This window comes from Phalacrocorax carbo, chromosome Z, assembly GCF_963921805.1.
Source record: "Phalacrocorax carbo chromosome Z, bPhaCar2.1, whole genome shotgun sequence".
Taxonomy (NCBI): domain Eukaryota; kingdom Metazoa; phylum Chordata; class Aves; order Suliformes; family Phalacrocoracidae; genus Phalacrocorax; species Phalacrocorax carbo.
This window is the reverse complement of record NC_087548.1, coordinates 28237177-28251786: the sequence shown is the minus strand read 5'-3', so window position 1 is coordinate 28251786 and position 14610 is coordinate 28237177. Positions and strand designations below refer to the sequence as shown.

General features: G+C 40.2%; 2 protein-coding genes across 8 annotated transcripts in view; one reads left to right on the top strand and one right to left on the bottom strand.

The window, feature by feature from the left end:
- The window catches only part of IQGAP2 (IQ motif containing GTPase activating protein 2), a 128427-nt gene that overhangs the window by 89325 nt on the left and 24492 nt on the right, over positions 1 to 14610 (top strand). For all 6 annotated transcript variants that reach the window (XM_064439321.1, XM_064439319.1, XM_064439317.1 and 3 more), the window contains 3 exons: positions 8332 to 8422; positions 12762 to 12923; positions 14091 to 14233. In XM_064439321.1, coding sequence (XP_064295391.1) covers positions 8332 to 8422; positions 12762 to 12923; positions 14091 to 14233 — 396 coding nt within the window. The remainder of the gene's footprint in view (positions 1 to 8331; positions 8423 to 12761; positions 12924 to 14090; positions 14234 to 14610) is intronic.
- F2RL2 (coagulation factor II thrombin receptor like 2) lies at positions 3248 to 6883 on the bottom strand. Of its 2 annotated transcripts, XM_009505658.2 has the most exons (3): positions 6761 to 6882; positions 6175 to 6458; positions 3248 to 4451 (listed from the first exon to the last, which is right to left on the bottom strand). In XM_009505658.2, the coding sequence occupies exons 2-3, from the start codon at positions 6230 to 6232 to the stop codon at positions 3364 to 3366; spliced, it is 1146 nt and encodes a 381-aa protein (XP_009503953.1). In that variant the 5' UTR covers positions 6233 to 6458; positions 6761 to 6882; the 3' UTR covers positions 3248 to 3363. The 2 variants fall into 2 exon arrangements, with proteins under 2 accessions (XP_009503953.1, XP_064295393.1); XM_064439323.1 differs by lacking the exon at positions 6175 to 6458 and having other exon boundaries at positions 6761 to 6883.

Below are 14610 nucleotides of genomic sequence, written 5' to 3'. Positions count from 1 at the left end.
ATGACAACAAACTGGCACTAAGTAATCTTCCACTACAAGTTATTCTGACTAGCAAAAGGGACTAATTCTCAATGTAGTAATACTAAGGCATATTCTGCATGTGGGTCACTACAGACTTGACATAACCTTGCTTATTTTTAATCCTACTACGTTGCTGCAGCTATTACAAAATGTGGGCAGCAGTGGCCCTGACAAGTTATGAATTCGTGCAAGGATCTGACACTAGACTGTGTCAGGCAGGTAGTTACAATATGGGTGGGAGCGGAGGTTACTTCCAGAAAGGAGTCATAGTCATGCTGAAGGAGTCATGGTGTTCCTTAACAAACCTCTGGGAAGTACTTTGAGGAGTCTCAGTTGCTTAAATCTCGTGGTTTATGACGGTGGAATTTTGTACATATTTATGCTCTGGCTTTATCATGCAACAAGCAGCTGGCTGTCTCGTATGTGCCTTCAGTTTAAACCTATCTCAGCAGGATATTGCTATCTGCTTCCCCAAAAACAGTGCCCTGGTTATAGCACCACAGCTCAGGGAAGCATAAACAAAGCTTAACAGCTTGCAGGATGTGACTGAACACAGGATGAGCTAAAGCTACTAGCACAGCGCTTAACATGTCCAATGTTTGGAAAAGATGCTTAAAATTCACATAATGTGTTCCTGAAGTAATATGGTCAGCTGGAGAAAGTTCCTGAACTTTGGCTTTTAGAAATACATTCCAGCTATCTTGCCACCTCACCTGTGGTAACTGCTGTGAAACAGTGTGTTTCCACGGTCCACTGTCAGAGCCTTCAGAAGACGCTTGCACATCTTAGTTTCTTGCTTGGGTTCCCAGGTAAGGGCTGGTTTCACTGGCCCCTGGATCCTGAAAAGCATCCTGCTTTGTGCATGCTGGGGAGGGGTTAGTGTGTGCTGACTACTTCAGCTGTCCTAGAAGGGCCAGGGACGGTATCTGTGGGCAGAGTGTCCGTGCAGGTGGTGGCTGCACAGGGCTGGTCCAGGACATGCCAGATTCTTTGTGCAGGTGTAACAAGCTGGCATGTCCCTGAGGCAGAGATCTACAGCCCACAGGCACCCACGTGCCTGCACGCAGCAACCCTGCCCTGGCTCGCTCCTGCCGGCTGCCACTGTGCTCCCCAGGTGCAAACACAGCACCTACTCCTGTCCCTGTGTGAATGTGCTGATAGGAAATAAATAGGTGACTCCAAGTTTCACAACAAAAGTTGTGCTATCTCTTTGAAGTCTTCCTGTTCAAAATTTTGTGATGTTCCTAGAGGCTTCCACTGGCCTTTCTCTCCTGAAAGTTTTTGGGGGTTTTTTTGCAGTCCTTTGACAGCTACTTTAAAAGTAGCTTGGCATTACTTAAAGCATTGCTCCTGTTTAGGAAGAGAGCAAGACACTACACTATATGTGCTCCCAAAAGAAATACTCAGATGCATTAATTTGACTTAACTCTCTATAGACATACATGGACAATCACATGGACATCACTATTCTTTAGGTAAAGATATGATTTAGATTGAACTTTCCTTAAAAAAAAAAAATCCAAACAGAATTTAAAATATAGTGCAATGTCTAAAGCCTATTCTCCACTTTTTCTGAGCCCTGTTTATAAAGCAGATCTGCCTTTAATTGTATTTAGCATGTTTTAAGAGTGAGCCATGGTAAAAGGAAGTATTTGATTTACAAGGATCAGATAGGTCTGCCTGCGAACTTCCTGTGTCTCCCAGCATCTGGAAAAACACATGGGTCAAACCTCCTTGCTTATTCTTATCAGCCTGCTGTCACGTCCCTCTGGCTGTGATGGCTTTGGGGGAGTAGTCTGCAAATCTCCCAGTACCCATTAAAGGTCTTAATCTCAGATCACACCTACTTGTTCCTTGCTTGAAATTGAAAACACAAACCAGGAATTTATTTATTCCTGTAATCTTAAACCACAGCTTCTAACAGTTCTTAAGGCCATTTCAAACCAAATGTTTTCAGTTCCCAGTGAGGAAAAACCCTGTGTTTAGGGAGTGTATTACAGACACCTGAAAAGTTAAACAGGTGTTCCAAACTCTGAAATGGTTCCTGTCTTATTTTATTTCTTGGGTGATAGGCACACAGATATTACAGTTAGGTTCACATTTTTTATATTTACAATAGTAGTATAACATCTGGATTATTTTAAAGTTATCTTTAAAATCTGTTCTTGTGGATGTTGAGGGAATGGCATGATTAGAACTAACATAAATTAGGAGCCAGAAGAAATTGAAGAGGTGGAATCTTACCAGGCTGCAAATTCCTTGAAATAATTTTCCAGTGCAAATTTAAGTGTTTTACAATACTATTATTAAACTGATGTAAACACTTTTTCTCATCACTGTCTTACACTCTGCAGTTACAAATACAAATTCCAACCACTGAGCTCACTTTGTAGGAACTTAGGATGTATGTAGCTTTTAAGTTTTGGTAAACATAAAAGCTGACCCTTTGCTTTATTAATGTGGACAATCAATCATAACTGGTTTCAGTATTTGTAACACTGTAGGTATTTCCTGTGAGGATGTGGAAACAGAGAATACTACAAAATAGCTTCCCTGTTTTGCTTACCAAGCAAGAATAATACATGCCTGGATTCACACTGATAAGGGTTAGCTCCCAGCTGTCCTCATGGGCTAGGCGAGTGGAGGCGCTGACAAAGTGGAAGAACAAGTCTCCAGTGCAAAGCTGGTTAAGCAGCCTCAGAGAGATTCTGCCCTCGAAGTATCAGGCTCCATCTATGGCTGTAGATTTACTGCTCCTTGAAAATATGGGGACTCTGGCTCTTTATTCCCAAAGTCCAGGGCAGTATTTTCTCTTGACGATGTGACAAGGAGCTTCTGCAAAACTCAAAAGCTCCCAGGCACATGAAAAGTGCTTTTACTTGTTCCCATTTCCACTGAGCCAAAAACTTGTTTTCACATCGTTGTTCCTGCAGTGACTGTGGGCTTCAGAGCTAATTTGAAGTGTTTGGAAATCATGAATGGGTGTAGAAGTGCTGTTTAGCTATTGATTCCTCTTCTGGTGTTCAGAGGCTGTGGTGACTGATATTCTGGTTTCTTCTCCATGGCCATGAAAGCAATCTCAGAAGGAAATTAAGGTGGGAGCCACTTCCTTTAATCTAGGTACACCAGATGTTGCAATAAGTGTGATAAAATTACAGAGCTGGAGAAGTATATTTCTGAAGATATTCTTTGTTTGGTGTGTGGAAGGAAGAAAATTTTACCAAGATTGTGTTTTTTAACACTTTTTAATTTTTTAAGTTTAATTGTTGTGCCTGAGGTTTGTTGCTCCCTGGTTAATACTATATAAAATCATAATTCCAAAAATATAAATATAGCGCTAAATCATTTTTGCCTGGATATTTTAACCATTGTTAGATAAATATTGGATTGACTTCTGATTTTTGACATCAGAAAATAAAGGAAAGGATCAAGGCAACTGTTCAAGCTGCTAAGGCATAAAGCAATTAGATAAAAAGAATACAGCCCATCTGTATTGTAATAGTAATAGTTAATGTGATGGATAATAAGGATAATATTGCTTGGCACAAAGCAAATAACAAAGATGGTAAGGACCAAAAGACTGACTTTAACGTACCAGAACCATTCATGAGTCTTGAGCGCTCGTATAATTGAGACATAGCAGAAAATGATAGTTGCAAGAGGTATTAAACACCCAAAGATAGCTAAAGAAACATAGTAGTAGAACTGGAAGGAAGATATTGTTTCACAGGCATTGTGCACATCATGGCAGGTATAAATGTTCAGTTGTTTCACATAATAGCTTTGCTGCATTATGCCAAGTGGGAGCATGTACAAGAAGACAATGGTCCACACTGTAGCGCAGACCACAATGGCGTAGGTACGTTTTGGCAGGCTCTTGTAGGTGAAGGGGTGAACAATGGCCACGTAGCGGCTAACACTGATGCACATGAGCAGTAGAATGGAGCAGTACATGTTGCCGTAAAACACTGCAGTGGTAGTTCGACACATCATTTCCCCAAAAATCCAGTTGTTCCCATTGATGTGGTATGCTATTTTGAAGGGTAGCATGATGCAGAAGAGCAGATCTGAAACTGCCAGGTTTGTGTAGAGGATGGCGGTGCACACAGACCGGATCCTGAAGAGCAGCATCCACAAAATGATGGCATTAGACGGTATACCCAACAAAACAGCAGTGAGGTAGACGGCAGGTATTAGCTTGATGCTCAGAGAACTCTTCAGGTATTCCAGCGTGGTGTTGTTCACTTCTGTTAAAGTGGAGTCATTTGACTTTTTTGAGGAGCATTTGTTTTGTCCGATATGGATGGTCGTTGTCTCCTCTTCCATAGCATATGGGGGGATGTAATCGTAGTCTCTTGCTGAAATTCCACGGAAGGTCTTGATAAGAGACACAGTCTTAATTGCAGAGCCATTCAGTGAAAATTCTGAAGCTTAAAAAGAAAAGTTAAAATTGTTGAAAAGGGTAAATTACTAGATTAGCAATATAATTCACTTTCAGGTACAGAGAAAGGGAAACATCTCCATGTAAAAAGTGATATATGTTTAAATGATTTGGTGGCTTTCTCCTTTCCTTTGGGTGTTCATATCAAATGTACTCAAGGACAATCTTCACTTTATTTTTCATCTCACACCCGGCCTTACAAATTTAGCATGAATTTAGTGTTAAGCTGATCTTTCTGCATTTTGCATGTTTTCAGTAATATTTGGCAAAAAAAAAAAAAAATCAGCCACTTGTGTACTGTTTCACCTGTAAAGGTTTTTCCCCATAGTGGTAATGTTGGTAATTCATCATGTAAGCCGCAGCCTTGGTCTATGCTTTATCAGGATTACTGAAGCAAACAGCAGTACTACTATTGTCACATCATGGATGAAATGCATGACTGCAAAAGATGCAAAAAAACTCTGTCTTGCCTAACACAGGCTGAAACTTTCAAATTAGAAAATTGAAAAAACCCTCATTTTTGGGGGTCTCATATGAAATCAATGTTATTCTTCAGCTTCTGACTACAGCAAACCAGATCTTTTCAGCTGCTTATACACAAGGAAGGGCAGTTAGTCTTGAGAACCAAAAACAAATGCTTGGACTGATATTAGATCAAATTTATTAGTAGGTGAATAAAACTTTTTATGGAGCAGAAAATTTTTCAGTGAGTAAATATAGTTAGCATGTGGCAAAGCCAATGATGCGGCTTTCATTAAAGCCTGTTCCTCAGCCTTAGAAGAGAACTGTGTAGAGAAATTTACATTTCCAGATGAAGCACAAATATATTCAAAATACTTTCTAAAGCCCTGTGTTGCAAAAAAGATTTTGCAGGATAAACATCTGTGTAATGAATTCTGTAATTTAAAAATTTTCTTAGCTGTGTTTAATGCAAAAAGACTTAGTGTAAAGCTTAGAGCATGTATCTTGAAACTGGAATTCAGAAGCTACCTGCAATTTGGATGAAAACCTGTGGGTTTTGCTTTTACCCTTCCATATTGGAATAAAATACAGCAAACAGTTTTGTCAATGCTTACTGGCAGATTTATGGTACAATGTACCATGTTATGGTACAAATGGTAACCAGTAGACTGCATCCGTTCTAGTAATTTTCTGGATGGTTAATCCAGAATATTAATTTTAGTCTTTAAAAGACATAGGTACATGCAGGTGCCTATTTGTATATATTTATATATATATGAAATAGCTTTTAAAAATGAGCTTGGTCTGAAAACAGCTTTAGTTCTAGAAAGGGAAAAAATGGGCTTATTATTTGATCATTTCACTTGGTTATTTTTCTCACAATAATTATCTGAGCATTTCCTTCTAATAGCACCATCAGTGAAGTCTTAATTCTGTTGAATGTTTTAAAGCAGAAACAACAAGACTCTACACATTTAAGATCATCATATCACTACAGAAATACTAGAGAAGGTGTGTCTTCAGTAAGCACAGAAAGATCCCTTAAATAGAATTCCTTATAGAAAGTGACTAGGGGGAAGTAAGGTGCCACTGAAACGGAAGAATAAAAATCTGCCTTAAGTGAGACTTCCTGGAGTATATTTTTCTGTAATGAGGCACATACAACCCATTTAAGCTGGCGAAACACCAACATTATTGAAAAGCCCATGTACTGACTAAAATATGGAATAGACACAGAAAGGGGGACTCACCTGTTGTGAAAAGACTAGAAGTAAGAGAGAGCAGTCCAGTGAAAATCAGTATCTTCATTGTAGTACATGAAATCCAACAACCAGGCAATGGTGCTGTTCTAATTCATCTCAGTGTTTTGTGGGGGACTTTTTCCCCTCTGGAAGGGACTAAAGAATGATTGATCTGTTCTCTAGAAGCATCCTGTAGCCATGAAGTTTATGGTAAGGAGGTAGTTTGTTCTTTGTCTACTACAGCAAGAGGGTGTGACGTATCCAAATATGCACACATGACTCAGATTCAGCCTCTGCCCAACACAGAGATAAAATTGCTTTACAGCAGCAATTTAACTCCTAATTTACCACAAGCCTTAAGCCGATGTGGGGCTTCTACTGGAATCTGTATGTACAGATATTTGGGGTAAAAAAGGTGTTTTCTAGAAAAATCAAATGGTGTATTTAGTAAATCCTCAAGGGTCTCATCCACAGACTGAAATGCCATGTTGCTGAACTCTATCCTTCTTGGGGAAGAAGCCAAGCTTGGGGGAGAGTGTGGTGATCTAAGTTTAGTAAATGCAAAGGTGAAAGCAAGCCACACATACAAACACACCTTAAGAAAACTGTGGTCGTCTTTGCCTTCTACCTCTTTATCCGCTGTTAGCTGTCTGTGCTCCTTCGATCTGACTGCCGGCTGCACTCAGGCAGTTCCCACCCCTACACAGCCTGCAGCCTCTAAAACCTTTCCCCTATTTTCGTCTGCTGTTTTGTTGCTTACTTCCTTTTTCTCTGCCTGGCTTATTTTTTTTTTTCCCCTTGAATGCCAAACAACAACATCTTGCTTCAGCAGGCAAAATTAGCGCAAGTCTTGGTCTGGCTTCCAAGCTAGTGGCGAGGCTCGGCATAAGCTGTACTTGGCTGCAGAGCAGTATTTGCGTCTGTTCTTGTATTTAGTATATAAAAGCTGGACAGCAGATAAGGAATTTTTTTCAGTTTCTCAATCCTTTTTCAAAATTGTCAGCTGTAGTTTGGGAATTCAGTATACACTCTCTCAAGTGCTAACTCTAACTTTCTTGTTAGAAAAACTTGCAGCATGTGTCCACTGTCATGCGATTCCCTGATGCTACTTGATTTTATTTAGATAGTCTGCTACATTGCTTACATGAAGAGTCTGTCTTTAGGGTTTTTTAATCTATTTTCTCTTTAATTTCTGCAGATAACAGATTTAATAGATTTTTTGGCCTGACGCTGGTTCTTTGCCCACACTGTTTTAGCTTGAGAGAGTTTCTGGGTTTTTGGGTTTGTTTTTTTTTTTTGCCTGAAATATTTCAGTGTATATGCTACTAGATCGTCATCAAATCAGTACATTCCAGTTTCTCTCATCATTAGTCTGTTATAGAACTGGCACTCTTATTTCTCTTTTAGAATGAATTTTGTTCCCCCACCTACTGGATTAGATTTTAAATGTCAGTTTAGCTCCAAAACCCTATTTTCTCCGCTGAAGTGTTGGTTGATCTGTGAACCTGGGCAGCTGGAGGAGGGTGGTTGGTGCGGATGCTGAGCACACTTCCCTGGACCTTCTATTTTAACTTGGGTTGAATGCCATGCACTGTTAGCCTGTAGGAAGAGCAAGACCTGTTCTGCTGCTTATTTCCTGAAATGTTCACCACCTGAAGCTAAGTCATCACCAGTAAACTTGAGCTGTCTTTCTATGCTGGTTTTGGCTGTTATTTTCTAACGTAACCTGTATTCAGGTGTTCATGTGGATCCTTTCCGAATAAAGGATTCTGAAAAAAAAAAAGCCAACTTTCTGCAGTCTTTTGCTTTGTGCTCTTTATGCTACTATCACAGTGCTGCCTGGTAATGTGTTGTTTTATTTGACACTCAAATTACGTATCATGGAAATGAAAATGTTTCTAGCTTCACTCAAAATTTTTATTGATCTTTAGCAGGAGGTGTCTTTTACACATTAAAACATTTAGAGCTTTGAATTTGAACAGAAGTTTATCAAAGTCAGTAAATAGAATATGAATGTGGGTTTATTGCTGATTTTAAGCAGTTAAATTCTTTTTAGTGTCCAGGGGCTTTGCAAGAGGAGATTGTATATCAGAGCTCTATCAGTATGTTCAGACAACTTCTGTTATAATTCAGTTTTTTCAAGGCTTTTCTCTGTCCTTTTTTCAGGAATCCCAAGATGAATCAGCACTTCTGTGGCTGGATGAAATACAGAAAGGAATCAGTGATGCCAATAACAATATAAAAGCAGTGGTAACCTGTAAGCATTAACCTGCATTTGCATTGCTTTTGTTTTTCTTAGACTTGAAAAACTGAAAGTGGTAATTTATTTTTTCCACTTCGGGGAAGTGTGGCAGCCCTTTAAATACATCAAAAGATATGAATGCACGTTCTTTGTCATACTGAAATTAGGGTAACTTAGATCTCCAGAGGTGGTGTTGGCTTTATCTAAAGTGGTAAACCTTAAGCCTTGGCTAATACTTTAGTGGACTTGGTTATATAGGTTAACATCATGACCAAGAATTCTAGTGTCAGTGTATCTTTACATACCTGTTGAAACACAAGGATATGTGAATGAGAAGGGATATACTGTTCAAGAGTTCATTTTGCTTATATGAGACTAAAATCTTGATGCATGTTGTAAGAGCAAATTCTTACATGTTTACAGCTTTATTTCTATTTCATTATAATGTTTTTTATTAAGTGCTAAAAAAAAACCCAACACAAAAATTAGGAACATATTAACTTTAAAAGTAGTGTAAAAAGACCACTTAGGTTTTTTGGAGAAAGCCATGCTCTTCCAATCTGTAGAGAGGAGGAAATTTGTAGGAAAAATGTTGAGGCTTATCCTCTCAGAGTGTTGTGGATGCACTCAACACCTTCTGTCAAAGTTTGAACTGAATGTAATAATTCTAGAAAAATATTCATAATATATAATACACTTTGGCAAGTAACTTAGAAGCAAGTGTAGCTGAGTGTATAGGGCACACTGGAGAGATGGTGGCACCCCTATCTGCTCCTGCCTGGGACCAGCACAGACCAGCTGAGGCTGTCAGCTTGGCATTGGATATTGGTTCACCTTCTGCTTGACTTGGCTTCGGGTGAGTCAGTGTTGCCTTCTTTTGGACCCTAAGAGCTTGTGAATACAACTGCTGAAGTCAGTGCATTCCTGTCGCTCTGCATTCAGCCTCCATTAGTGCAGTGCAGAAGCCTGTTTACTTATAGGCAGGCTATGTCAGTAGTTAGTGCTTGGGAACTTGTGGGTGGAAGAAACCAAACATAGCTAGCTGTTACAAAACCTTTTATCCCTCCTACAACAACATTGCATTTAGTGTACTGTTAATTTAGAACTGATTTGTAATTGGTTTATACAGTCTTAATGTAAACAGTCAATACACTGAAGACACTTAAGTATTTTCCTAGGTGTCACATCTATAGTTAAAAACACTTGGCTTGTGTTTTCTGCGATGGGGTCAGACACATACGTCTTCCCAACAGAGCTCTTGTACTTAGCAGTGTTCATACCTTCTTTTGTGGACAAAAATGGCTTCCCACCAATGCCACCCAGAGGCATGAGGAAACATCTGAGTGCAGAGAAGGGAAGGAGACACATAACTTATAAAAACATGTAAGTCAAAGCTGAAGAGTGACTTGAAAACATCCTCATTTTTGTCCACATTTTCACAATCAAATATGATCTTTAGAACTGTGTGAACAAGTCACTTGTAGAAATAACTACTAATCTCGTGTACTCTGTCCTCTGGGTTAAAAGGAAGCAGTGTCAGCACAGCACATTCTTTAGAAGAGCTGTAAGGTTTTGCAGCTAAAAACTGAGGTTTAAAATTTCCCTATGGCACAGAACCTGATACTTCCTATAACAAACACATCCTGTGTCAGGAATTTAGCATGTTGTGTTCATGTAATCTAAACTTTGTTCACCTAAACTAAGACTAACTCTTGTTAGTCTAAACTATGTTCAGCTTGACTGTAACTTGGAAATGAACCTTTATTTTGATCTGAGATATTATTTTTGAAAGGCAAACTCCCCACATCCCACTCCAAAACTTTTTGCAAGGCAAAGATTTTTTTTTTTCACTTAGAACAAAGTGTACTTTTGAGATTGTTGCATTAATGGCAATAAAATGGTAGACAACTGTACTGAAACAGTCTCGACCCAAACTAATCCAAACTAATTTTTATGCCTTATATAAATATTGAACACTGCATTATTAATATTTTTAAAGGTTTTTACAAACAGCCTTCCCTGTCAGTGAAGAGCTCTGTATTTTTTATCTTCATTTAGGAAGACATGTCCAGTAAATGCTGATGCAATTCCTTATTTGTGATGTTTGCTGTGCAGTTTGCATCACCTTGCTTGGCTTCTTGAATCAGCTCAACCATGGTACTCCTTGTCTAAGTGGAGGACAAAATGAGATTAGTCAAATATCAGCTGTGTAGCCTTCAGAAATAGACACCAATACCAACCTTAGTCTTGCACAGGAAGACTCTGTCTGCCAAAGCAGGATATGTCATGAGATTCCATGTTGTAGGAAAAACCTGATCTTTGGCCCTGTTGAGTGTTCAGGCTTATCACACCAGAGCGCTGCATCTTTGTATATCATAGCTGTTTGAAGGGAGGCTAGGTACAGAAAATAGCCCTTCACAGTGCTGATCTGGTACTGGCATCCCAGCTGCAGGAGCAGACTGAAGCCCACAGTTCTGCAGCTGGGTATGGTGAAGTTCCATTTAGCTTATAATTTTACAGGGTTCACATGGCCCTTCTTTAGAGCAACAGCCACAGTACTAACTGCTAGCACTTCCACAGAAAGGAATAATTTCTGTTGAAATTAGTTTCTTCCCTACTAAACATCTTTCTTACATTTTCATTCAAAAATAGAGGCATAATTAATTAAAAGATGAGAAAAAGCCAGGTAGCAGGGGGCCTATAGAAACAACTCTTATCTAGGTTGTGTGCTTTTTTGTCTTTATAACATTTCCAGCACCTGTAACTATAGGATGAAAAAGGAGGAAGAAAAGCATTCAAATATGGGTGACCAGAATTGACAAGGCACATGGGACTGTGTATAAGCAGGGCTGAGCCACCTGGGCCAGCAGCAGAAAGCTGGTAATGTGTGGCTTCCCAGTTTTTCCTGCTGCTTTGCTGCTGAGGCTGGATTCCTGGGCATCACAATACCACAGCTGTGGTACAAAGCCATCTCAGGGGGACCACGTGCATGCTTGGCAGGGGTCTGTTTCAAAGCACATTAAAATAGCAGGATGTTATCTGGTAGAAATCCAGACAATGGTGTTCTGTGTTCACTTTGTTTCTCAGCTTGCTGCCAATGTATTTGGAGGTTGATCTGTTGCTGTGTAGCCAAAGCTACTCATTCCACCTTAGTCAAACCAACCACAGAGAAAAACTGTTTCTCTTGCTGAAATGACCTCCTGCTAGCTCAGTCTCATGCCGTGCCTCCTGTATGTAGGATCCTGATACTGAACACCTTTTGGGTCAGCTCCGTGTAAGCAGAGCACTGACTATGGGGAGGGACTCTTTGTATTGATGTGGATATACCCAAGATAAGGAAAAGTGTTTGGTGTAACAGCATGAAGCACAGCAGTGGGATGAAAAGGTAGCCAGGTTCACTTAAGCCAATCTATAATGCACACGTTCTAGCCATATGACTATCTTCTTCCTCTGTGCATGGATCTTGAATTTAGATGTGAAGGAATACCATTAAAGACCAGAGCAGCAGTTTCTAAAGCAGCATATACTTCTAGGGTGTAAGGTACTTCGAAGTGCTGTGTGCTGCTACATGCTGTCAGGTGTGGTGTTATTAACTCCTTTGGTGATGGTGGGACCTGCACAAAGCAAAGGACGCTTAAGTGGTCCTGAATCAGAGTATGGGTAACGTCATATAACCTCAAAGTTCAAACATGCTTCACAGCATCACCTCTCAGGGCACTTTTATGTGCCCTGGAAGCAAAAGCTGCATCTCTGCAAATTCAGATGCATGAATTTGCTGCATCAGCTTTAAACAAGCTCCCAGGGGTCAGGGCAAGAAAGGGTTCCTTCGGGATCCTAACTAGGATACTATTAGTGTTGCAAGACTTTGCTTATGGCAATCAGTTTTTATTTCCATTTTGTACAGTAAAAGTGAATGTTAAGATATACAGCTTGTAACCTAATGACTCCATGCATTTGTAGAAGAATTCTGAGTGATCAGCAGATGATGGCCTATCTGTTAGGGCAGGCTGAGGTAGGGGGTACCTGCAATCCTCAACCCCTGCCCTGGTGTCATCTGGTGTGTCACTTGATGGGGGAGCAGCTACGCCCTCAGACCACTGTCAGTTGTGCTGTGGCTGCACCCTAGTCTGGGTGGAGCGCACACTTTCTATCTAACAAGCTTGCTGTTCTCTGAAATACTTGTCCTTACAAGCATGAAGGAGGCTGCAAATGGGTGAAGCACTGAACTGCTGTGTATGTCATGCTGTCTGTGTGTGCCAGCCTTAGAAGTCCATTATCAAAGTCGCTGGAGGCCAGAGTTGTGGGTACATAGAATATGAACCACTTAATTTTCTATGTCATTATCTTACCCTAGTGGCTGTTGGAACATCAATGATTAATAAGAGCTTGGAGAAGGGTGATTCACAGCCAGTCCTGATGATACTGCAGTCCAAGTTTGGATTACGAGTCATTCCTGAGTGTGCTGAAACCTACTTCAGGAACCTCTCCAAAGCGAAGAACCTGAAAACTAGAGAAGGTAAAAACCTTCTTGAACAGAAGAGTTCCATGTGTCTGTATCACTGAGGCAACTGGAAAAGGTTTACCTAAAATCCCTGTAAACTGAGGAAGACAGTTGCAGGTTTTAAATTTTTTGAGAAATGTTATACTTGCCCAGGTGCTTTTCACATGATGCTGAACTGTTGCACCCATCATCCAGATCACTGTACGTGCTGAGAAACAAGTCTAGCTATTTCCAGAGCCTCAAGCTAGCATCTGAGTGAATTTAGGGCAGCTTCTCTGTGACCATCAATAGACTAGTCCTTCCTCTCAGAAAACTGTATTGCTCTCTAATTTTTTTTTCCCTGTTAGCAGATGTAGAAAAGGGTTAGGCTGTTCACTTCAGCATTATGGGTTAATATCAAAGATCAAGCCAGGCTCTGCCAGTGTGTCCATGGCCCAGTTATGGTCTCTCTGCATTGCCAAAGCAGCACAGCATGTATCAGCAAAAGCTGGAGTTAGAATATGTCTATAGCAAGACAATGGGATGTTTTGTCATGTAAAGCTGCAAGCTGGTTATAGCTAATGCAGCCAAAATTAGCTAATGATTTTTAAAAAAAAAGCTTACCATGGGCATGTTTCATCCTGCAACATGAATTTTTTGAGGGAATTTTGCACAACTGACCTTTATCAGCTTACCTTGGGGCCTTTTGTCCGTGAGGAAATGAGGCTTTTCCTGCCTGTCAGGATACAGCCTCGTTTACCAAAGCACTAAACAAGACAATGATGTGGATATAGGAAATGTCCCATGTGAGCTAAGTGTCAATAAAGCCAGTATTTGGCCAGAAGACAAGAACAACATTTCTTTTCATAAACACAGTCTCAGTTCCACTTACGTGAGCGATGATGGAAGACGTAGCACATGCTGTTTCAGGAGCAAGCACTAACTTGACAAGTTGGGGTTTGGAAGAAGGTGGCAATGGATCTGTACTAACCTCATAGCTGTTTCATTCTAGAAGAATGATCCTGATCAACCTAATGGGATATTTTGAAAACATCATTACTACAAACTGACCCAAGATATATATTGACTTTGCATGTAAAATGGCTTTGTAGCAAAGGTAGAGATGGGAAATGCATAGGGAGAGCTGTAATTTATCAGTGTAACAGGGCACAGATGTGTACTAATGGTGTGCATTTCTTTTAGGTTCTAATGAAAGTCCATGGATTAAACTTGTAATGAAAAACATGTATGATTACTACTACAATGTGGAAACTGAAGAAGGTACCTGTGTTGCCCCTGAAGGAGTTGTACCAAAAACATCATGGTTAACTGGTGAAGAAATCCAGGTAGGTGGTTGAAACTTTTGCTTTTATTGCAAATGCAACATAAACGTTTGAGAGAGACAGATAGCAAGACATGGCAATCAGGGGAAGAGATTGTGCTGGGTGAGACTGAATGAAGATCACTTTTGTTCAGTATCGCTTCTAACAATAGCAGCAACTTAAGTCTAAGCAGACAGTGATAGCACAGCCTCTTGTCTGATGTCTGACAGTGATGTGGGGACTTCCTAACTGGAAGTTACAGCACTCCTTTTAATGGCCACCAGCAGACACTGATGGAGGAAAGTCTGATTGCTTTCATATCCTTTTGCATTTTTTTGGACTTCACATTGGCCTGTGACAAGGGATTTTGTTATGTGTTTGGGGGCAGGTGGAAGCACTGG